The sequence below is a fragment of the Gouania willdenowi genome, chromosome 7 (genome assembly GCF_900634775.1).
Source record: "Gouania willdenowi chromosome 7, fGouWil2.1, whole genome shotgun sequence".
NCBI lineage: Eukaryota > Metazoa > Chordata > Actinopteri > Blenniiformes > Gobiesocidae > Gouania > Gouania willdenowi.
In genome coordinates, this window is record NC_041050.1 from 6,471,913 (window position 1) to 6,497,117 (window position 25,205).

Genomic DNA, 25,205 nt, shown 5'->3' on the forward strand with positions numbered 1-25,205 from the left:
GGAAAAAATTATTGCGTGCTTTTCATTTTCGAACTCCATCAAGGTATTGATACCCTGAAGCCACACACTGAATTTGGTTATCCTATCTTAAACATTTTCTGAGAAAAGCTATCCCCTTTAACTTGGACAGACGGACGCACAGACAGAGCCCAAACCTATATCCTCCTTACACTTTGTGGCGGGGGAAAAAAAATTCCACTATACAAAAAAGTCAGCTAGCTTCATGCTAACGTCTATGGGAAAACCCATGTATATGCTCATGCTAACATTTACTGCGATGGGCAGTGATTTATACAACACCCCGTTTATGCTTAACTTTCACAAACACAGTCTTAGGAGTGTTATCAAACAGTAAACTTAAACATACTCACAAGCATATGTTTTTTCAAGCCGAAAATACAAGTACTTAGTTAGTAGAGACCAGTAGGCCATGGGCTTTCAAGATGGCGACTTCCGACTACTACGGCAACAGTGGTAGGTCAAAACACACAAACTCACCCAGAGTAAGGAAAAACGGGACAAGGGTAATAACTCCGGAAAAAATAATTGCCCACTTCTCATTTTCGAACTCCATCAAGGTATTGACACCCTGAAGCCACACACCAAATTTGGTTATCCTATGTTAAACATTTTCTGAAAAAAGCTGTCCCCTTTAACTCGAACGGACAGACGGACGGAGCCCAAACCTATATCTCCCTTACACTTTATGGCGGGGGATAATAAAGACTCACTCTTTAAATAACTGTCTCAATTTAGTGACGCAATTCCTCACAATAGACCCAAACTACCATAGTTAACAACTAGTAAACACTGTTCCTGTTACATGTTAACATTAACATGCTGCATTTCCTGAGGAAACACGTTCACTAGTGAACTAGTGCAAATGTGGGTGGGTCAACAACAAAATCCTGAGTTTTCATTGGTTGTCAAGTTTCCTTTTGGACTGGTCAGCCAATAGCAAGCTTCAGTGCATGATCCTCCCACCTTATTATTATTGTTATTATTTTTATATCATGATCTTGTTTGTTTCTGTAACTAGTTAACTAGTAGTGCTTGTTTTTTCTTACACTTTTAAGCTAGTATACACTTTTAGCCCAACTAGTTCACTAATGCAGCTGCAAATAATAATAATACATTTTATTTAAAAGCAAGGCCACCCAAGGACACGTTACAATTAAAACAGAATGATAAAAAAGTGTAACACATTAAAAAACAGAATAATACAAAAAGAAAAGAATAAAGAACAACGTAAGAAAAAAGAACAATGTTGGGTTTACTAATCAACTAGTAGATATTTTACTTTTACTAGTTCATTAGTAAACATGTTGGGTCCTAGTTTAATAGTAAGGACAATAAAAAGGCTTGAACTAGTGAGCATTTCAGCTTTCACTAACAAACTTGTAACATACAATTGTGTACATTAGTTACAGGAGTGAATATGTTAAGGTTCAATTTATTCAGACACATTTTTTCAGGAAATGTACTTGTAAATTTCCTGAAAAAAGTTGAAAATTTAACATATTATTTAAAAAAGAAGACAAAATGAACTTGCTGGAATTGGTTACTATTGACTAGTTATATGACTTGTCAGTATTTTACAGAAGAAGGAGAGCAGCTGAATTCCATCCATCCATCCATCCATCCATCCATGTCTAAATAAACTTCCTTTGCTAAGTTAATTCAATAATAAAATGTTGCATCTCTGTCTTTCTTACATGAAATCACTGCTTCATCTTTTTTTTGGACTTATATTTGAAAAAGAATAACATAACAGCGACATCTAGTGGTGACATGTCAGTCGTACATAGGCATCTGACTACAGGGAAAATGCAGTATGCAGCAAAGTTAAATATATCGATTTCTAAGAAGGGCTAGTATGAAAAGGACTATTTTATATTCATTTATTTTCTAAATATCAAATCAAAGGTAGACATTTGTAGAGAAATGAACTCTTGACACACCCACATGTCTGTGCACAGAGCCCACAGAGCTGTTAAACGGCGACATGAGTAACTCGCGCAGTCGTTAAATGCATTCATTCAGCACAGAAAGCTTCACACAATTCAATTCTTTCAACTAGTGATGTTGCTTTATATGGCACTAAATGAGAGCCCTGTTCACCGTTTAAAAAAGGGAGCAACTCTGTGACAGGCTAAGACTTAGTTCATGGTGAGAAGAATAGAGAGAGAGGAAATGTTTAGAGTTTCCTGCTGAGTGACGGAGCCTCGGGCCTGCATGTGCACGGCCCACCAAGTGTGAAGTGTGTTAAGTGTTAGAACCAGGGAAGAAAATGTTTGGAGGTTTGTTTTATTGTATATTTGTTGGCAACTTCAAGATCGCTCAGGCTCTGATGGGATTTATTTGGAAACAAAAATACACGAGCCTAAAGGAAGGAAGTGAAGAGGGAGAAAGACAATGGTTAATCACAGGGTGGAAGAAGCTGTGGAGGGTGGAGGTGTAAAGAGTACTGATATATCCTACTCAAGTACAAGTAGTGTTACGTGACTGAACAAGTAAAAATTAGCTCAAAGTAAAAGTTATGTAGAGGTCGACCAATATATCAGGTCAATATATGGACTTTTTTCAAGATCGGCCATCGGCCAAAAATATATATATATATATACTGTATATATATATATATTTTTTTTTTATACATATTTTTATTTATTTTTTATTTTATTTTTACCATCACCAGCCCTCCCTAAGGAAGGGTAAGAAACACTTTATTATAGGGAGGATATAAAAAGAGAAGACAGTGTTACACCTCAGTGAGGGGGAAGGGAACAGGGAGGAGAGACTCAAGGTAGGAAATGTTTAGGGTGGGGAAGAGTTGATTATTTTAAAGTGAGAGTGAGATGTGATGTTGCAGTTGTGCATATGGTGACAAGTGTGAGGCTCTGTGAACGGAGAGAAGAAATGAGTGGTTCTACCTAAAACATGTATTTAGTTTAAACCCACTACTTGCACATTGTATATTGTATATTGGTGTCATGCTTTACTGCTACTTACCCGTCCTGTACTTTTTGTTTTACTTGGTTGTGTACGGGTATATTTAAAGTTCAATAAATATTAAGAGTTCTACTGGTGTATTTCATTTCATTTCTAATATATACATTTATATCATATGAGTGTTTCAGTTGTCTTTCATAATCAATGTGCTTTAAAAAAAGTATATCAGCCTCAGATATCGGCTTCCAATATCGGCCATTGGCTGATTATTTTTATTTTTTTTTAAATCGATATCGGCATCAGCCTTTGAAAATCCCATATCGGTCGACCTCTAGTTATTAGTTACTTTCACCCCCCACGTTTATTTTTGGTAATAAATCTTGCCACGATGTATAAACTTAAAAAGGAAGAGACCAACTCTTGCACAATTGGAACTTTATTTATTTTCCACAAAGGCATCAGGTATAAACTAAAAGATTTGTCAAAAATGTGCAATTCTTATTGTATTTTTTATTTTGTTTTAAATTGATTTTTTTTTGTTTTTCCTTCTAATGTTATGATTGTTCAAAAACAATTAAAAAGGAAGTTGCAAAAAAACAAAGCAAAAAAATAACACCAAGGAATTCAATTAAAAATGAAACTCTAAGTATAGCTACATTTATTAACTCTGAAACGGAGAAAATAACCTGCATTCAATGGTGTTTTGCTCCGGTGCATTACGTTTAATCTGATTGGTCGGCTATGATGTGATCATTTTGATTGTTGTCTTGTCATTTCATTTTTTGTAGTTTTACAATGTCAGTTGATCATTTTAGAACAAAAATAATCATTTCAATCAGGCTTTTGAACTACAGTCTCTCTGAGTGCCTAGGATCTTTTTGAAACTCTAAGTCGGATCCCAGAACTGCAAAGTAATTTCAACGACACTTACAATGAGTACTACACTTTCAGCTCAGTGACATCGAGGAATAGCAAACACAGAGAACTACATAGTTTACAGAAACATCAGGTGAAAGAACACGAGTGGAGGAATGAGAGAGAATCCTTCAGTACAAGGTCGCACATATACTGTAACACCACCGATGGAAAAATCCAGTTGGAACATTACCCAGTTCTCCAACCACATCCAGCCTCAGTCTGCTGACCGCTCTCTGCTGTATTCATATCAAAGCTTCCATTGATTTCCTTCCTTCCAGGCAGCCTTCAGCTTTCACTTCCCTGAGATATAGAATTCAACTTGAGGAGATTTGAGTCGGGTAATGAGATCCGTTTCAGATCACGTGTGAACTCTGCTGATGATCATTACAGTGAGTGACAGACAGCAGCTGTTTGATCCCAGATGGAACCCAACACAGGATATTGACAGGTTTGCTGTAGTCCACTCAGCACTCACATGACTCCCATCAATGTCCCTTGATCGCTCCAACATCGGACCAGCTCGTAGTGCTCTTAAAATAATGCACTAAATAAATAAATACTTTCAGTGAGAACTTAAGCTTAGCCACATTGTTAGACTCTCAACCACCTTTTTAATGAGAGAAATACCATTAAAACATGTGATATGTTGGGCTGGGCGAACTAATATCTCGATATACGATAAAAATCTCAATAATCGTAATAATGTCTCACCAGAAAGAGAATTCTGGGTTAAATATGCTGATGCAAAATGACACACAGGCACATTTATTAACAAAAAGCTGCACAATATGTGCCACTTTGGGCTTTTTCTCCTATGAGACAGCACGTGTGAGTGAGTTCTGTAGTGTGGCTTGTTTAGGGAAAAATCTGGTTTAAGACGCACTCAGAAATCCATCTAACTGCGCTGTTCATGCTGTTCCGAGAAGTCACGAATGCAGCAACTCCTAAAACAAGTGTTTGGATACAAAATAAGCAATAAAAGAAAAATAGATCCATACAGGCGATACTGTAATTTTCCATATCGTCAAAACAGAAAACTTGATATATCTTGAATATCGATATATCGCCTAGCCCCAGTGATATGGTCCCAAAACATTATTTGTGAAACCTTTAACTACCACCAACCAGCGAAACCACGCACAGCCGTGTGTGGTTGGAGATGCTTCTATCGTGATGTGTCACATGATAAAATGACCACCAGTTCAACTAATGCACCGTCAGCTAAACCCGTCTTTGTACGAGAGCCGTTTCACATTTGAATACAGTCATAATAATCGGAACCACTTGTTCAGGTAAAACATATAAAACTCTACAAAAAAAGGACCAAAGTGCTCACCCTTCAAACATTAAAAAAATGAAAAACAGCTTGGACGAGAAAGAAAAATGAAAAATTAGAGAGCAATAAAGTGACTGCCTCACTAGAAAAGTTGTTGAACATTTTAAAATCCCTGAAATAACAAAAATGTATGTGAATGTTCTATTTAGAAGTGGTTTGTTTCCAATTCACACAGACTTCACTCGATCCTTCTGACTTTTGGGGTTTTCATTAGCAGAATTCACATTGGGTTGTTCCCCCACTAATAGACGAGACATGGGCAACTGTTTGCCGGGGGCCACATGCAGCTCTTTATCTAAGTTTGTGCGGCCACCAAAGAAAATGCACAAAATATATCCACAAACACACAAAATGACTTCAAAAACACATGAAACAACTCCAAAAAACACACAAAATGACAAACAATATACAAAAAGACAGAAAATGTCAGAAAAATAGACAAAATAACTCAAAAAATGCACAAAACAAACAAGAATTATCTTCAAAAATGAAAGGAAAACAAACCCCAAAACAGACAAAACCTTTTGAAACCTTGTAATAATGCTCAGATTGATCATTATTCTATATTGATAATATAAGATCTATATAATATAATATATAATCAGACAAACCCATTTTTTGAGGCCCCCACTGTATTTCCAATTTTTTTGTTTCTATTTTACTTTTCTACATGTGATTTTCTTGTTGTGACTTTATTGGTCTCTCTTTAAAAATAAGAGACTGAAATTCAAAATAGGTGGATAGATATCGGACTAATAACTTTGATGTGATGTCGTACTTTTAATAAGTGGTTCTGCTCTGATCTGGCTTTGGGACCCTCCATTGTTCCTTAATAACAGGCAGTGACCCACATCGATGAAAGTGTCAAACTTTCAAACAAACATGTATTTGCTGATATTTGAAGCAAAAATTTGAAAAATAAAAATGCTAAAAAATAAAAATGTGACCCTGAAGTGACCCCCGTGCAGAAAAAAGGTCCTGAGGCAACACATGACCACGCAGTTTATGGAAGTAAATATGGAGGCATCTTGTATCGGCGTGTATGTGACACTGATCAATTTTATGTCCAACTGAAGTCACTCAGCACCAAAACAGAAAAAGAGTTCTTTTCCCAGCAGTTCCTTCTTGGATGCAGAATATTGACGTTTGTCGCATTTCAATGATGTAAAGGTCGGATCAATGCGACCTGGGCGTTCAATCGCGTTGCAAAATCACATGCGTATTTAAGATTCTGGAGCACATATGAAACGATTTGTGCTGTTCAAACTGTCTTTATGATCACATACAGGCAACATATGGACAAGATGATGCGATTTGGGCCACATTTGCCTCCAGTCTGAACGTAGCAGAAGGTCATAATGTTGCATCACTATGGCAGAAGGGTAGGTTCACCTTTTGAGGAGCCCAAAAAAGAGACTATTTTTGCGGTGTGGTGCGGTACACTGAGGCTTGTAGACAGTGATGGATGAGAAACATCTTGTTTTGTCCTCTGTAGAGGACGTCAGCTTTTGGTCTCAGTCTCTCACTCCTTTGTGCTACCGTAGTTGTTTCCAATGGGCTTTATAGAGAACGTCCTGGCCTTTCCAATAACAAATCATGTGTTCAGATCAGATGATGGGTACTTTTTTTGTCTGCTGCAGCAGGCTACTGATTATTCTTTGGTTCTCAGGAAGATATCAGGATGCACCCATTGATTAAATAATAGTAGATTTAAATATGGCAAATATTCTCTTTGGAAATCTAGGATGAATTTGTGTGGAAAATTGTTTGACACACTAAATCAGTGGCTCCCAACCTTTTTTGGGTCGTGACCCGAGAGACATTTTTTTTATTATTAGTTTTTTATCATGTTTGTGATATAGTGTTACGAGCAGCATTATATAGTGACGAGATTTGCGCCAGTGGTGTTTTAATTTGAAAAGGATTTATTTTTATCTTTTTAAATAAAATAGAAGTTATTTTAATTTTCATTATTAATTTATTATTTAATTTTTATACTGTTTTTATTTTTTTACTAGATTTATATTTGAGGAAGTGAAAGTATAGAATACCGTTGTTTGTTCATGGTGTGTGGTGTTTTAATTTGAAAGGAATGATAATTTTAAAAAAATACAAAAACATAATTTTAATTTTCATGATTATTTCATTATTAAATTCTTATTATTCTTATTATTTAATTTTTATACTGTATTTTTTTTTTAAACTAGATTTATATTTGAGGAAGTAAAAGTATAGAAAATGGTTGTTTGAAATTGTGTGTGGAGTTTTAATTTGAAAAGGAATAATATTTTAAAAATTACAAAAATATAACTTAAATTTTCATTATTATTGAATTAACTATTTAATGATTTAATTTTTATACTGCATTTTTTTAAACTATATTTGACAAAGTAAAAGTATACAATACAGTTGTTTGAGATTGCGTGTGGTGTTTTAATTTGAAACAGAATAATAATAAAACTACTTTACAAAAACATTATTTTCATTTTCATTATTATTTCATTATTTTAATTTTTATACTGTATTTTTTTTAAACTAGATTCATATTTGAGGAAGTGAAAGTATATAATACTATTGTTTGAGATTGTGCGTGGTGTATTAATTTGAAAAGGAATAATAATTTAAATTTCAATCACAAAAATATAATTTGAATCAGTCAATTTGTGAAATCAATTTCTAGACATGTCAAGTGACCCCAAGGCTAAAAAAAACTCTGCATTAAATAATGCTGAGCCAAGTATCTTGCGACCGATCATCTGGCTGACGTTGCAGCTATTTTACAAAACGCTGATGCTCCTCATCCCTCCTAGAGGTGACCTTAACATGGCTGTCCTTCCCAACCCTCCCCCCGCCTCCTTCCCTTCCTCCCTCTCTAGACTGCCCTGACTCACCCCTGTGTGGACAGGAAGCCCCGATCCCAGCATTTCAAATGATCACAACAACAAAAAAACACACAATGCCTTCAGTGTGCTACAGAAGAACTCATAAAACGTACACACACACACACACACACACACACACACACACACACACACACACACACACACACACACACACACACATGCACATATATATATAAAAAAAAAAGATAGCAATCAAATGGAACATGTTTTTACTATTAGGGCTCCATTTTTTTTTTCCATATGACTTTCCCAGGAAAATCCCCCTCATCACTCTTTGCTCCAGACAGACAGACATGAGACGCAGGCAGTGATACAGACACAAAACTGACCTTCCGTGCATGTGACAGAGTTTATAGGGTGTGAGACATAGCCTCGGCCTAAAAATACTAATGCAACTTTACAAACCCACTCAATCATCTTTATCTGCACCATTATGCATTAGCGTCTGGTTTACATTGGATGAGATACAGGATGAAATGACTCCACATATAACCGGCCACTCATTTATTTGGTGACACTCTCTAATTCAGTTTGTTTCTCCAAGGTCTCAACAGTTGGGAGTGTTTAGGAAAACTAGGTCATTTCCGCTTATCTGCATGTGTGTACGTCTGTGTGTGTGTGTGTGTGTGTGTGTGTGTGTGTGTGTGTGTGTGTGTGTGTGTGTGTGTGTCAGCCGGACCCAAAGCCAAGAGACCTCCGGTATAAACATATTGTGTAGAAACAGAAACATCCTCATACCAAACATTTAAGTGGACACAACTGCTGTCCTCACTAGCAAAATAAAGTGGGAGTTAATGGAGTCACGTTCGTTCACTGGATGAAATGAGATAACTTTAGGTTTAATTAGATGTACATTCTTACACTGAAAGGTCAATCTATTAGGCCATAGAAATATTACTAATGTGAAATGTCACAGAAGCACTTTTATCAATACAAATAGGAAAAAAAAAACGAATATTTTAGCACAAAATACGCTTTTCATTAAAGCAAAATCAATATAAAAATATTGTCTGTCTATTCTATATTGTGTATGAAAAGATCTTGATATACTGTATATCACGATATCGATATATGGCCCAGCCCTACATCTATGTTCTCTGCTGTTTGGAACCGAACTACGGTTGGGCCCCCGATTTTCCAGTTCAAAATTTGTGTACCTATTTCTGTGTCATGTTAAACACATGACACAGAAAAACCGCTCCGATTTCCACTGCTCCGATTTGTTACTGTTTCATCATCTTTCCCTGTTTAGATGACTTTACTGGCTACTTCAAGTCCCAAAATTGTACCAAACACACTAAATATGGTCAATAAAGTCAACTATTGTTATTAATTTTAGTTATGACACACACACACACACACACACACACACAGACACACACACACACACACACAGACACACACACACACACACACAGACACACACACACACACACACACACACACACACACACACACACACACACACACACACACACACACGCACACACACACACACACACACACACACACACACACACACACACACACACACACACACACACACACACACACACACACATCCCACCCAACAAACAGATTGTCTCCGACTGGGACATGGGCAGCGGGTATAACTTAGAACACACCATCTATAACGGCCACGTGTTTTTTTTTTTTGCATGTGTTTATTGATTTATTGTTATGATACTGTAACAGTTATAATGGAATTATTTTGCAAAACAAAAACAAACTGTTCATCACATCACATCAAAAAAAAAAACACTACAGACGAAATGCATGCATTTTGAATCACAAGATAACATGATCACTGATCAATCCAATACACAAGGCAAATATTAGCATATTTCTGCTCTCTATAAATAATGCAGATTGGAAAACGCAGCAGCCCGCATCGGCCAATGTCGATACAAGTAGAAAACACAAAAATCGGCCGATGTATCGGTCTATCACTAATATCTACTGTATATACAGTAGTTTAATCTTTAAAGAATGCTCACTGTTTTGTTTGGCTTGGACAAAATTCTGAATAAACTGATAAAACTCATACCCAATCCAATTTATTTATAAAGCACTATTAAAAACAACTCAGTTGACCAAAGTGCTGTACAACAGGGCAATAAAAATACAATTATAAATACAACAGTACAGTGCAAACACAGAGTACAATTGGAACAGTAAAAGTCACCTTCAACACCGGTTAAACTCCAAAGAGAACATGCGACACGCACCGACTCCTCCCACCGACTCCGTAGCCGAGCTCATGCTGCTTTAGAAACACGAGACAGAATGTGGGGGCGGGGCGTTCACCGGTACATACATAAACTGTAGAAAATACATACATAGCACTGCACTAAGGACGTTGAAATGCTCACCTTCGTGGGCGTGTCTGTTTACATGTCAATCATGGCGGAGAGCTTCCTGGAGGCGCGGCTTCTCCAGCTCAGTGTCGCGTCAAATTCGTCATCAAAGTGGGAACGCGTCATCAAATTGGAACGAGGTGTTTGGGCTCACCCTGCAGTAAGAAAGGAGCAAATCACCCTCTAACTAACGATTGAGGAAATCAATGTGTTTGAAATCCAAATAGCACTTTTATGATGTTTAAAGCACAGAAAAGTTGATTTAGCATAACATGGGCGCATTAAGAACAGGAAGGGAGTCAGTCTGTCGAATGTACAGAGGGAGATCATTCCACAGTTTTGGGACCTTATGCTTTTACTATATTGTCCACATCCATCACTTAAAAGCAAATATTTGTCAGTCAACTATGACTTGCAGATCAGCTCTATCTCTAATAAACAATCATGTATTAATCTATGTGCAATGTCTGGTATTCTACATGAAGTAAACAGTAGGTGTGGACAGAAAAATCCAAAGTATCCAGTGCTCCACAACTAAACAATTAATTACATGTTGTAGTGACATGTTTCAAAACACACCTTTTAAGCGACATGCCTGCAAATGACTCAACAACCTGTTGAGCAGCATGTAAGTACGAATATACACTGAGACTGTAGCAACGAGAGGCAACATAAAAACAAACCTGTTTCTAATCCTTCCCAGCTGATTTTTTGCTGGTCTGAGTCGTCTCGCCATAATAAGGTAGAAAACAGGTTTTAATGGGCTGTGTTTAGCCACATCAGAGAAAACAGTAACACCCGCAAACCCAATAAAGCAAAAAGCACAAGCCCCAAGAGTAGAGGTGAAATCCTTTAAAAACAGCAGAGAAATTTACAAGATACCAATGTTGTTTTAGAAAATTACTTATTGAATTGTGATTGCTGCTATAACAGATTGAAGGAGTATAACTGGTGTTTACTAAGTGCACAGGCCCTGAAGCCGCATTATGCACCACGCTCCCACCTGGTGACACAGAGTATTGACTATTGATTACCTTTGCCTGGATATAGCGTGGATGCTAATCTACACCAAATATATGCAAAAATACTTCAGTAGCACATGGTTTCTACCAGATGGATATAATAGGGCCATTTAACACGAAACTAAGTCACACGTGTGTGCAAATGTACATGGGTTGAAAATTATTTCAGGTATACACAAAGACAATCAACCTGTTTTTGTCCAGATTTTCCCCCTTACCGACAAAGGACATCAAACGCTAGATTGTTTCATGTCCTATGAGATCATGTAATGTATCCTTCATTAATCACCATAGTGAAACTCTTTCTCTGCATTCAACCCACGCGTAGCAGTGGGCTGCCACAGTGTAGTGCCTGGGGAGCAGTTAGGGTTAAGGGACTTGCTCAACATCCCACAGTCATGGCCCAGGTGAGATTCGAACCAGTGACCCTCCGAATAAAAGCCTGCTTTCGTAACCACTAAGAGTGAATTTTGTCGAGACAATCTGCTTTGAAACGGGTCAGGGCCCACAATCGTAAATATTAAACTTTATATATATATATATATATTCATATTTACAACTCCCACGACCCTGAAAACAGGAAGAAGCGGGTCAGAAAATGGATGGAATATTTATGACCAAAAATCTTCATGTGCGTGAGGAAAGCCACGACTCTCGACTCTGTTTTGTGACACAGAATGGATTGTGGCCAATCAAGAAGCAGCTGACTGAGAAACACGTAATGCTGCATACAGGCAACTGAGAACTCTGCATTTCCGAGTTGAAAATTCTGATCCCTAAGTTCAACAGAGTTCAGCAGCAGCACGTTGAAATATATCAAACATGGCTGACTGCTATAATTTTAGATTTTTCCCCCTGGCTTTACCAAGTAGGAGCACCGACTTAAGGTGGCATTCCAAGTCACTTTTTCCAGTAGGATGAACCTAAATTCCGAGTTGCTTGGAATACAGCATTAAAATACCGGATACTAAGGGTGTAAAAAATATTGATTTGGCAATATATTGCAATATTTCACCACATGATTATGGTATTGTTCCAAAAAAATTTCCAATCAATTTTGTTTATCATGTTTTTTCACAAAAAAATTTAAAAAACATTTAATTGTAAATATTAAAGTTGTTCAATATTTTCAACTGAAAATATTCATGTGTTTGAGGAAAGCAGACAACTCCCGACTCATGACTTCGTGTTTTGTGAGGCAGAATGGAATGTAGCCAATCAAGAAACAGCTGACGTAATACTGTGTTCAGGCAACGCAGAACTGCATTTCCGATTTCTAAGATCAACAGAGTTCAGCGGCAGCACGTTGAAATTAGAGGTTAACAACACTTAGTCCAGAACATTCCAGAGAATTGGAAACTGAACAATGCAAAACACTTAGAATATCTGTGGCATGAAATAAACAGACCAACTGATGAAGTTGATGAATTCAGTTTGAAATAGTTTTTATACATAGCAGTTGATGAGTTGGATGCTATCTGTAGCAGCGCTTCTAGCACCGCCCACATGCTCTATCACTGAGAGTGGTTGACTGTCCACTACAATCATTTATCCACTGACTTTGTTCTTTTTTCACTCATGGACTTATTAAATTGGGCTCTGAACCCTGTCATTTTGTCGGATGTGGATTGGTGTCATGATTTGGTGGCTCCTCCCTCCTGTGTCCTCTGTTTTCCCCTCCCTCTTGTTCCTGTCTGTCCTTGTTGGTGTGGAGTGGGGAGGAGTCGGCACTGCTGCTGGAGCTCATTACTCACCTGCAGCTCATCACCACCAACAGGCTCCAGTATATAACCTGGTCTTCTCCTCCACTCAACGCCAGATCGTCAGTTATCCCACGTGGTACCTTTGTTTTTTGGCTCAGTTCCTAGTGTTTGTACTTTCTGGCTCCTGAAGTTTCAGCCTTGGGTTTCACCTGCTAATACTTACCTCTCATCTGCACAGATATTGATTCACCTCCAGACTCTGCCCTGCTGCCTCCACGGTTGGCTCCTGGACTGCGACTACCTTCATTTTTGGTCTCAATAAAGTCTGTTACATTTTTGACTTGACTGGTCTGTTTGCTCGGCTCCGCAACAATTGGAGACACTGCCTGCTCGGACTCGGACCGTTGTTCGTGCTAGCTGCTACATGTTTAGCATTAAGGTGCAAGAACTCTGCTGAAAGGCTGGAGGCTGCAAAGTTCTGGTGATCTGCAAACTCTGTCTTGCACAATTTGCACATATCTGGGCTTTTATTTTCCCCCCGGGATTTTTTTTTAAACTTCAATTAACACCCTCGAAACAAACGGAAACTGCGTTTTTCTGTAATTAATTAATCTCAATTAACTTGTTGAACATGGCTGACCAATAATAATAGTTTTTGTTCCCTGGCTTTACCAAGAAGGGGCGCTGACTTCAGGTGATGTTCCAAGTCATTTTTTCAAGTAGGAGGTTGTAAAAGTTCTGAGTTCCTCAGAACGCAGCATTAGATCATGTTGTTGGATCTTGTTTGCACTTGCAAGATTTGTGTCTTGAAGAAAGATCGACTGCGGGACAGTCATAATCAAAACTACGTTCTATGTCTGATTTTTTATATTTTTTTTAATCTTCATGCCCAGGGTCTACTCTGTAAGATAAAAAAATCTCTTCAGATCAAGAAAATCATTCTGTGTGAAGAGGAAGAGATTGATCTGTTCATATTGAGACATCTTCACTGCCACACACACACAAACTGAAACCCAGTCCTCTCAGCAGCCGGGCGGGCACACACATGACAACCCTTATTAAATCAATGATTTAACAGGCCTCCCTTCCGGCCTGAGTGAGTGAGAGAGAGAGCCTGCAGCTTGGAACGGCCCTGAATCACAGTCTGATCTCTCACCCATGCAAACAGAGAGATAAGAAATATCAGCGATGACCAAAAGGATGCTGAACGTTCATTCCTCACGCACTGAGCTATGAAGCATTCATCTGTCTGCTGTGCTGTTAGCTGTTAGCTGTAAGCTGCAGAGAAAAAACACAGTTTTTAAAGCTGACTGAGGAAACTTCCGACATTTCTGTGGCATAGAAAAGCTGAATGGACACATCACAAAGTGTTTTTTGCTGTGGCAGACGTACAACGGTGTGAAGGTTAGCCACAGTAAAAACAGTTTTTGAATGTGTCTGTTTGCATGGTTTTTCCAGGTGATCTGGTTTTCTCCCACAGTCCAAAGAATGTACACTATGTCAGATTAAGTGGTGATTCAAAATGTGTAATAGAAGTAAAAATGTGGGATTGTCCATGACAAAAAGCAGGAACAGTGATCGATTGCCTTTTCCCCCCTTGTCGGCTAAAGAACATTAACCACTAGAAATAAATAGATTAGCAAATTAAATTATGTAACAAGTGATTAAAAATTAACTAATGTGGCAATAAGGATGGAGGAAAACATAGAGACCTCAAATGGGCCTCATTGGCTGTACATAACTACATTGAACATAGGTAAGATGACACGGGGAGTTACAGTATAATTATGATTCAAAAGCCAATACCCAGCGACTGACAAAAGAAGTGAAATATTTGTGCGATGAGAGGGTGACTAACACTGACACTGATTATTAGCATAAACCAAGAAAGCTAAACACTGATATGGAACATGTGTGCAGCAATAATTTAAACAACAATGACAGATTTCAAATGTGGGAAATACTTTAGGGCTAATCCAGACTGACGAGTTTATCTGGTGATACATCACAGCAGAAACACCTCCAATCACACGGCGGTGGGGGATTTTTTGCAAAACATGAGGGTGATTGGCCGGTTGGCTGTAATTAAAGGTTTTCCAAATAATAATTTTAGGACCAAATCACGCATTTTCATTATATATACAAGTAGTTAAAAACAAAGTTGCTAAAAGCACCTACATCCTAAGGAAATTACAACAAATACGGTACTACATACCAAATCACTGAAGACAATCTATTCTTCCCTTGTTGGGTCACATTTAAATTACTGCTCAGAAATCTGGGGAATCACCTACAAAATGTATCGTGAACCTTTATTTAAACTACGAAAAAAAGCAATTAGGATTTTATATAAGGCACCACACAACGCACACACAAATGAACTATTTGAAAAGGCCAAATACTGCAAGAAATAATACAATACAACACACAAATTCTCGCATATAGGGCATCACTAAAAACACTCCCATATCAAATACAAAAACGTTTCACATATAAACAAACTGCTTATGAACTAAGACATAATAATGTGTTTATACAAGAAAGGGTTAAATCTAACACTGGAAAATACAGCACTGCCAACAGAGCTATTACCAGCTGGAATAACCTTGATGCAGAGACAAAATAAGCTGCAAACTTGGCTAGATATAAAGAAAAAACTCGGAAGACATTTTTGCAAGAATACTAGATCAACACATCAATGAGAAAGAAGATGAACTTTTCTTTTGAACTGGAGGAACACAAACAACGTTTGGGAATGAAATCTACGGGGAAGAAGGACGACACGAACAACGATGGAGAAGAAGAATTAAAAAAAAAAAGAAGACAACACTGACTACAGATGAGAATAAATCCTACACAAAAAAGGACAAAAAAAAAAAAAAAAAAATGAAAAAAAATGAAATTGTGTTCAGAACGAAAGAATGTTTGACCAGAGAGACGAGCTCTGATGTAAATTTTCTGTGTTCAAAATAGGGGACGGGACTCGGATAAGCAACCTGCTTCTCTCGTCTCCTTTTTCGGCATGTACAAAAAAAAAAAAAAAAAAGAGAAAAAGAAAACTGTGAATGCAACCATGTCGGAAATAAACTGAATAAATAAATAAAATAAAAAATACATATATTATTTATCACATCAAACGAATGTCTGAGGGTCTAGTAGCTTGGCTAACTTCACTCTTGCAAAGATAGCCATGACTCCAAGAAGTTTAGTAGAAAGGAAAGATGATGAAACAAAAACGAAACTAAAAAGCACAAAGTCAAGGGGAAAAGGATCAACTATGAAATGGCATTTTTATATGGGAAATTTTAAAACAAAAAATCGGTTTCTGTTAATACTCAAGTCAGCAATATCGGTATTGTATCAAAAGTGAAGAAGTTGTATGTATTTGGATGCCACTATTAATCCATATGACCAGATCCAGATCCGTAACACCTCTGTATCTGCTGCAGAACCTCAATGTCGCTGATAGGCGTCCATTAAGGTTAATGTGCCAGTTTCCACCGCATGCGTAACTGATCTGCCATGCCCGTGCCCACTGCAACAAATACGCAGCCCTTTATTTTTGCCAGACGTCGAATCTGTGCGGCATAAATTCAACAAATATAAGCCAGTGCGGGACAGGAAGTAGTGCACAGACACATAATAAAACATCCGGTTTATTTTCAAAATAAAATACTACGTGTTCAAGGCGGATCGTAACTGAATCCATTTACTTGCTCCTTTACAGGAGCGCCAAGTCCATTTCCTTCTGCTCCTTTCCAAGGACACAGTGTATGTATGTACACAATGTTTGTATGGCTTTGTGGTTCTCTTTGTATTGACTACAACTCGAGCTGCAACTACGGTAACGATTATTTTCATAATCGATTCATCAGTTAATAAATGATGAATCAGATATTTAAAAATAAAACAGTTTATAAAGCACATTTAAACTCTGCTTAAGCTGATTAAACAAATAAAAGTGTCTCTCGCCCGCACGCAAGTCACACACAAACACTTGTGGGCACACACAAACACACCATCACTAACACCTGTGGTGCGCACACAAACATTCTGCAGGTGAGTCGGTTAGATGGACTATACCAGGCCATTCCAATCAAGTATCTATTCACCAGGGTTGGATTATTCTGGCCTTCTTCCACCTTTGTCTACTATAAACATTACATTACATGCTATTAACATCCATTAGCTGCTTAACCATACAATGACCAAAAGTTGCAGATTCCAAACATAGTTCCCATCTTTGTCTGCTAGAGATAAGACTCATCCCATCCTGCTCTCCTGTGCAGTGTGACTTTATCTAACAATGGAGGGAGATGTTTACACCATCCCAGAAGATTATTGTTCATAATAATAAATACCCTGAACCAGACAGCCAGGATCTGTCCACATGGAGGAGTTTATGACATGCTTGGTGGCATAGATTGAAACTAGTGAAACTGACTGCAACATTTATAAAGTTTTTTTTCTGAGAACCGAGGTGGACCACAAACTTGAGGCACATGATCTATGACACCGCAGTGCATTTGTGATGTGGTTTTCTTTAATAGATTCTCCAATGATTCGATGCAAGCAGCCAAGCGGGGGCAGAAACCCTTTTGAACCTCCCGTCGTAAAAAAAAAAAAAAAAAAACTCACACAAAGTTAAGTATTGGAGAGAGCGCGGCCGGGCAAGGCTGGTTCCCATGTGGAAGGAATAGCCCAGGGATCTCCACCAAATGAAGAAAAAAAATAGGAGTCAGTAGGAGGGAGGGAGGGAGGGAGGGAGGGAGGGAGGGAGGGAGGGAGGGGGCGAAAGGGGGGGGCAGAGATCGATCTGGGACTGTGTGGGAGAGAAACAGGGAAACTAAAAGGGAAAAAAACAGGGCAAGGTCTTGGGAATGAATGTGTGTGTGGGAGTTAAAAAAAAAAGGATACAAATTCTGACTGCCAGAAAAAGAAAGAAAGACAGCCAGGAGGAGCAGGGATCAATTCCTCCCCAGAGTCCCACAACAAACACTCGCCTTTCCCCTCTGCATAGCTCACCTCTGCAGCACCACCATATCGTCCCTCCATCACTCTTTTACTCTCTTGATACCCTTCCCCCTGTTTTCTATGCATTATTGAAACAATATCTATACGTATCTCATCATTAGGGCTGGGCGATATGGACTGAAACTCATATCTCAATATTTTTTCTCTAAATGGCGATATACATTATAAATCTAAACTTTTAACTCAATAAAGTCTTACCAGAAAGATAATTAGAGGTTCATGTTGCTGATGCAAAATGCCACACTGGCAGATTTATTAACAAACACCTGCACAATACGTTACACTTTTGGCTTTTTCTCCTATAGAGGGTTTTCACGACGCGTCATCAAACTGGAAATCGCCATATTGGAGGTACTCAGGAGGTAAACAAAGCAGATCCCAAATGTTGAATGAAAGGAAATGGTGTTATTACCATGATTGGCTGTACCAATCGGTCTGAGCATGAAAAACATTTGGAGTTTTTTAGACCGCCAAAAGTTATAACAAATCAGGGAGAACAATGTCAAAAGTTATCAGAGGAAATTAGGCGCTTGTGGTTAAACTAAACTAGGATCTACGAGGCAAAAATCTGGACAACATCCAAATTTATTCTGCCCTTTTCTTGTCTGGTAAATAAATTGTTGATAGCAGCTGCTCTTACTTAATTTTCTAGTGTGATGATAAGAATATAATTCATATCAAGCTACTGCGTGTGGCATTATTGACTTAATATAATCACATTTATTAGCCTGCTACAGTAGCAATACAGTTCTTAAAATGTAGAGCTAAAATGTGCTGTATTTCTCATTATAGTGGAGGTAAAAGGTTTGGGTTAAAACCAGGTAGTTGATGATATCAGGATACGCAATAAACGGAAGACTCTCCGGGACATCACTGATCCAAGACGAGGGAGCCGACTCGTATGGATCTGCACCACCAATAAACAGTAACTTTTCCATATATCGTGCCCTTTCCTGTGGACAAAGTCCTTCCCTGTATCCCTCTGCATCTATAACGCATTTTGAGGAGCTTTTCTGTGGTTTCGGACATTTATCCATTGCAGTATTTACCTCCAATGTGGCCGTGCATCCAGGTTACTGCCCTGATTGTAACGTAAGTGAAAACCCTCTATGACGGACAGCATGTGTGAGTGAGTTCTGTAGTGTGTCTTGGTTAGGGGAAGGTCTGGGTTAAGACGCACTCAGAAATACATTTAACTGTGCTTTTCATGCTGTTCTGGGAAGTAGTGAAAGCAGAGACTCCTAAAACGAGTATTTTAATAGAAACTATGCTATAAACATTATATATATATATATATATATATATATATATAGACTATATTGTAATTTTTTATATTGCCGAAATAGAAAACTTGATATGTTGCCCAGCTCTACTCATCATGGGATTATCTTAAACGGAATATCAAACTAAATGACCCAGATCTGTCAAACAAACTCAGACCCATACAGTGAAAGGAAGGAAGGACAGAAAGGGAAAAAAATGGTTTGAGGTGGAGAAGAAAAGCAGCAGAAGCTCCTATAAAAATGTATTTATTTAACCATTAAAAAGTAAAGATGGCTAACAAAAACTGTGGAGAAGAGAGCGTGCATGCTGCCATTGTCAAACACAGTCATCCTTCTACTATCACAATGGCAGATGGACAAACAACAACAACACAGTCCCACACAGTTCTTTAACTCACACTCACTCACACATTATTACAGCACGGGTGTCAAACTCCAGGCCCACGCCGGCGAGCAAAAATGACTTGGCTCAAAGTGAAAATTACAACAAAAAACATTATTCCTGAAACGTCAAACTCACTTTATCTCAGGGGCAACATTCAACCCAGTTTGACCTCCCAGATTAATCTAAACATTTTTATAAAGGGAATAACAAGAATTCTACCACAATGTAAACATCTACTTAATCAACAGTGATGCACAAACTTTACTATACAGACTTTGACTTCATAATTGGTCTAATTTCTTCAAACTTAGACGCAATGATGAGTCACAAATATAACACAGGCCTGATTTTTGACGTGTGCATTAGTCATTTGGTCAATTAACACACAGCTCAGTTTCAAATATCTATAACTGTGTGCATTGGAGAAGAATATTGACACACACAGGATGTTACTGTGCATTAACACAAATTCTTATAATACCCCAGATTTGATTTAAAGGTGCAGATCCCTCTCTCCCCCTCCCTCCCCACTGCTCTCTTGCCCTGCCTCCAAACTTTCCAAAGTACCTCCCTCAGACGAGCTAACAAGCTAACGTTAGCCCAAAAGCAACATCACAGTAATATGACATGCTCCGTTAAAAGTATATTACTCCAGTGCTTCTCTCTCTCAATGTGCACACACCTCAGCAGCAGCAGCAACAATGCAGCGTCACTTACAGCAGCCCACACGGAGGCTGCTGCACGCACACGAACAACACATGCACTACAGAGTTCCAGTGTAACATTTACAAATCAAACATAATGTAAATCAAGCAGCAGTAATTACCTTTCAAGCAGAAAAGTTGTTAATTCCATCTTCTACTCCTCCAGACCATACACTGTAAAAAAAAGACGGCGCAACAGCCCTGGGAAGGGGGTGGGGACTGTGAGCAACAGCTGTCATACAGTCCATCAAACACAATCCTGGCTCTGATTGGTTCTTTTTGCTCGGTCGCGGTGCATTCTGGCAATCTGCCAAAGGCTGCAGGAGCAGCAGGGGGCGGGACTCAATGAGTCTCTTTTTTTCACACAAAATACTAGTTTCATGTAAAGCTGTCCTTACATAGTGACAGCTTGAGCAAATATGACAAAAAGTCACTTTTATAAGAGTTGCGGACTGCACCTTTAAGACAAAGAAGCAAAACACTAGTGAATTAAAATAAGGAACTTTAATAAGTAAGTAATAAGTTTCCATTACAGATTTTCGTGATATTTCTAAACGTCGACAAAGCATAATTTGGCTTTGAACGTGTTTCCATTGAAGGCTGTTTTGGGCAGGAGCCTCGCAGCACCCGAAAAATCTCATTCCGCGAGACTTCGCAGCAGAAAGACGGACGCACACTCTGTATTCCTTTGTTGTTTCACGTCTAATGTGGCAGTAATAATTTACAGTATAGCACTAAGAAATGTCCCGGTGCCCTCTTCTGTCTACATGTACCACGCCATGGGAGAAGTGGTCATGTGACCAGGTACGTCACGTCCTGTGACGTGTATTTGTGGAAAAAGTGTTTCCATAGCGCTTTTGCAACACACTTCAAAATCGAAACGTCTGAAATTCCTCCTCATGAGAGCGTAACAACTATTTTGCAATATTTGAGTGTTTTTTTTTAAAATGTGGGTGTTTCCATTACTAGTTTCTATTGCGCTATTTAGATTTTGCCCATTTCCAAGGGTTACGGAAACCCAGCTACTGTCAGGATGCACTCAGTAATCCATCTAACTGAGCTTTTAATGCTGTTCTTAGAAGTAGTGAAAGCAGTGAATCCTAAAACAAGTATTTTAAAACAAAATAAGCTATAAATATATATATATATATATATATATATATATATATATATATATATATATATATATATATATATATATATATATATATATTGATATAGGCGATATTGTAATTTTCAATATCGCTAAAATAGAAAACTCGATATATCTTGAATCTTGATATATCGCCCAGCCCTACTGTCGACATAAGGACTGTAAAGCCACTAATAAAGCCACAAATAGTAAACATAGATGCATTTAAAACAAAAAAAAAGCTAAATGTAACTGTAAACAATGAAATAGTGACTTCTCTTAGTGTTGTCAGCACAGAGCCACAGATTCTCCACACAGTAAAAAAGGTGAAATATCAGTTACATAATAATATTAGAGCCCGACCAATTAATTGGCCAGGTTATAAACCGATGTCGATTAATCGGATCGACCCTAGTTTCTCTAGTTTACACATAGAAGTGTTGGGTCACAAATAATAAAGTGTATTTTCCTGGTGTGGCCCCTTTGAGACTGAACTGGGCCCTGTGTGGCCCCTGAACTAAAAGAGACCCAGTAGTAGTAGTAGTAGAGAAGAATAATGAATGAAATCTGCTCTAATCATTAAAAAAAAATCACCGCATGATGACGTGTCCAAATAATTTTCAATCTCATCCCTGACAGGGTCACTTTTCAGATGTATTCCTTTTTTCTGCTGTGACGAGTATATTTTGTAATAATTTTTTAATGTATTGAACTTTTTTATTTAAATATTTTTTTCTCTTTGGCCTGCTGCTTTAGTTTAAGTTCACTGGATTGGTGTTCTGAAGTCTGCCCTCATGTTTTGTGTAAGATAGGAGTTGTTATTCCTTGAAATATAAATGTGTTGATGCCATGGAGCAAAAAATCACTGCAGTTACTGTGTGTGTGTGTGTGTGTGTGTGTGTGTGTGTGTGTGTGTGTGTGTGTGTGTGTGTGTGTGTGTGTGTGTAAAATAGGGGCAACAGTGAGGTCAGCGCTCCCTCTTCTGCACCTAATCCTGCTCTTTTTCAGCTCAAACCTTTTTTTTTTCCTTTTTTTTTTTAAATATATATACAGTAAAGAGTCAAACTTATATCATATATGCTCTGTAAAGAGACAAACAAACAAAGAAAACAAATAAACCCAATATCAGTGATGTTTGGAAGCTGATACAGGCCCTACAGCTGCTGCACTGACAGCTGGAAAAAACATTTGTGGATCCAAAGCCTGCGCGTAAAGACTCGTCGTGGCTAATTTGGAGGTTAAAAAAAAACCCGTTTCTGATTAAAATAATAATAATAATTAAAAAAAAACAAATAAAAAAAAAAAAAAAACAGGAAAGCGTTAGGTACCAATGTAAGCTACTCACCGGTGGCTGAAATCTCCTGCATTTTTGCTGTAAGTTCCTCTGGTTTTCCTTCACTGAACCGTCCTGGGCTCGGAGGGAGAAAGTGGCTCCAGTGTAGCGAAGGAGCGCCTCCTCTCACTTCTTCTTCTTCTTCTCCTTCTTTTTTTGTCTTCTTCTTCTTCTCCTTCTTTTTTTTTTTTGTCTTCTTCTTCTTCTTCTTCTTCTCCTTCTTTTTTGTCTTCTTCTTCTTCTTCGCTCCTGTGGCGGACTAAAGGCTGTGTGTCCGCTCCATGGTGTCCCGTGGTGGACTGCAGCAGTCCTGGTCTGTGTTATAGGGAGGTAGACTACAGACTACAGACTACAGACTAAATGAAGGGCCGAGCCGTCCTTCTCCCTCCTCTCTCCGGCACGCGCGTCTGTCTGTGTCTGTGTCTGCTCAGCGCTGCTGGAGGAAAAGGGAAAATGCGCGCTCCCGCTGCTGTGAGGCGCGAGCACGACAACCTCATTCACAGAAACTACTGAAGCTGAATATAAGTTAAAACAATCTCCATTTTACTTTTACTAACGTGCAAAAAAACGACCAGTAACCAGGTTAGTTTTATTGTAGTAAGATTAAATCCAGCCAGGATAATTAATACTTACCAGTATATCACTGAAAACCTGTAAAGTAATGAAATAGTTAATAGTTTATGCTCAAAGTTATAGAAAAAGTATGTCAAGTAACTTTTAACTAATAATTTTGAGTAAATGGAACTACTGTATATTTGTTTATAAGTAAGTATAACTGAAAAACACAATTTAAGTACAACTTAATAGAATTAATTCAGTAATTACATGTTAATAAAGAAAGTCAGGTTATTTATTTTGTTTAAAATGGGGATTATAAAAAAAAAAAAAACTTAATTCATATAATCAGAATCAGAAATCCTTTATTAATCCCAGGGCCATTACAGCCACTTAAAAAGAAAAAAAAATCACAAATAAAAAAATAAAACGTTTAACAAAGACGAAAGGAAGAATAAACATTAAATAAGTGTAAAATTAAGTAAAAACTGTTAATAAAAAACAAGGATCAGATATACACACACATTACAGTAGTACTAAAATAAAGTAAGATTATTATTATTATTATTATTATTAATAATAATAATATACAAATATGATACAGATATTTACAAAAATAATACAAATGTACAAATATGATACAGATTTAGCACTTTAATTTACCTTTTATCAAAAAGTACAAGTAGTCAGTCATCCAACCTTTTAAGTTCTGGAAAATTTTGACTTTTAAGTTAATCAACTTTAAAAAAAAAAAAAATAAATAAATAAATAATCAATGCAATTGATTGCCTCAATTATTTTGAGTTCTGGTAACTTATTTGGGTTTACAGCGTATAATGAACATCGAGTAGTTTAGTTAAGCATTATAGCCGCTGCACAGCAATGGTTGGGGCCAGGCAATTGAAGCCAAAACAAGACAGCAGCTGTTTGCGATTAAAGGCAGATTTCAAACAGCTGTCAAAAATTCAGTTAATGAGACAAAAATGCCTCAATAAAAAATCTGTGTGACTCGTTTGTGTATTGTCAGTCTGAAAATGTGCTGTAGCAAGTTTGGTGATAATTAAGCAAACAGTAAAAAAAAAAAAAAAAATACAACTTACTTTTTACTAAAGAAAAGAAAAGATTATAAACCAGGTTAGTTTTCATGTAGTAAAATTAAACCCAACCAGGATAATTTATGCAGTAAAATGAACAGTGACCAGTTTAGTTAAGAATTATAGTTGCTGCACAGCAATGGTTGGGGCCAGGCAATTTTAGGCCAAACAAGACAGCAAATAAATTAAAATTCTGTGTGAATTGTTTGCGTAGGACAGTCAGAACATGTGCTGTAGCAGGTTTGGTGTCAATTGAGCAAAACTTGTGAGAGAAGATAGGTTTAATAAATTTGCCAGTTTTTGGAAAAACAGAGTGATAGACTTTATAACTTGAAATAGATTTAAATGTACAAAGGTTTTGTTGGTATTGGGGCTATAGCATTTTGGTGAAAGTTGCACATCTGTAGCACATATCGGAGCAAATGTGGATAAGTGGTAGAGTGGGTCGTCTAATAACCAAAGGGTTATTAAATGATTTTAAATGTTCTTATTGATTT

General features: G+C 37.7%; 1 protein-coding gene across 1 annotated transcript in view; it reads right to left on the reverse strand.

Annotated features, from left to right (window-relative positions):
- The window catches only part of fgd (faciogenital dysplasia), an 84,289-nt gene extending 60,810 nt beyond the window's left edge, over nt 1-23,479 (reverse strand). Inside the window, exon 1 of the mRNA XM_028454170.1 lies at nt 23,072-23,479. Within this exon, the coding sequence (XP_028309971.1) occupies nt 23,072-23,093 (22 nt within the window). The 5' untranslated portion in view covers nt 23,094-23,479. The remainder of the gene's footprint in view (nt 1-23,071) is intronic.
- Between the last annotated feature and the right edge of the window lie 1,726 nt (nt 23,480-25,205).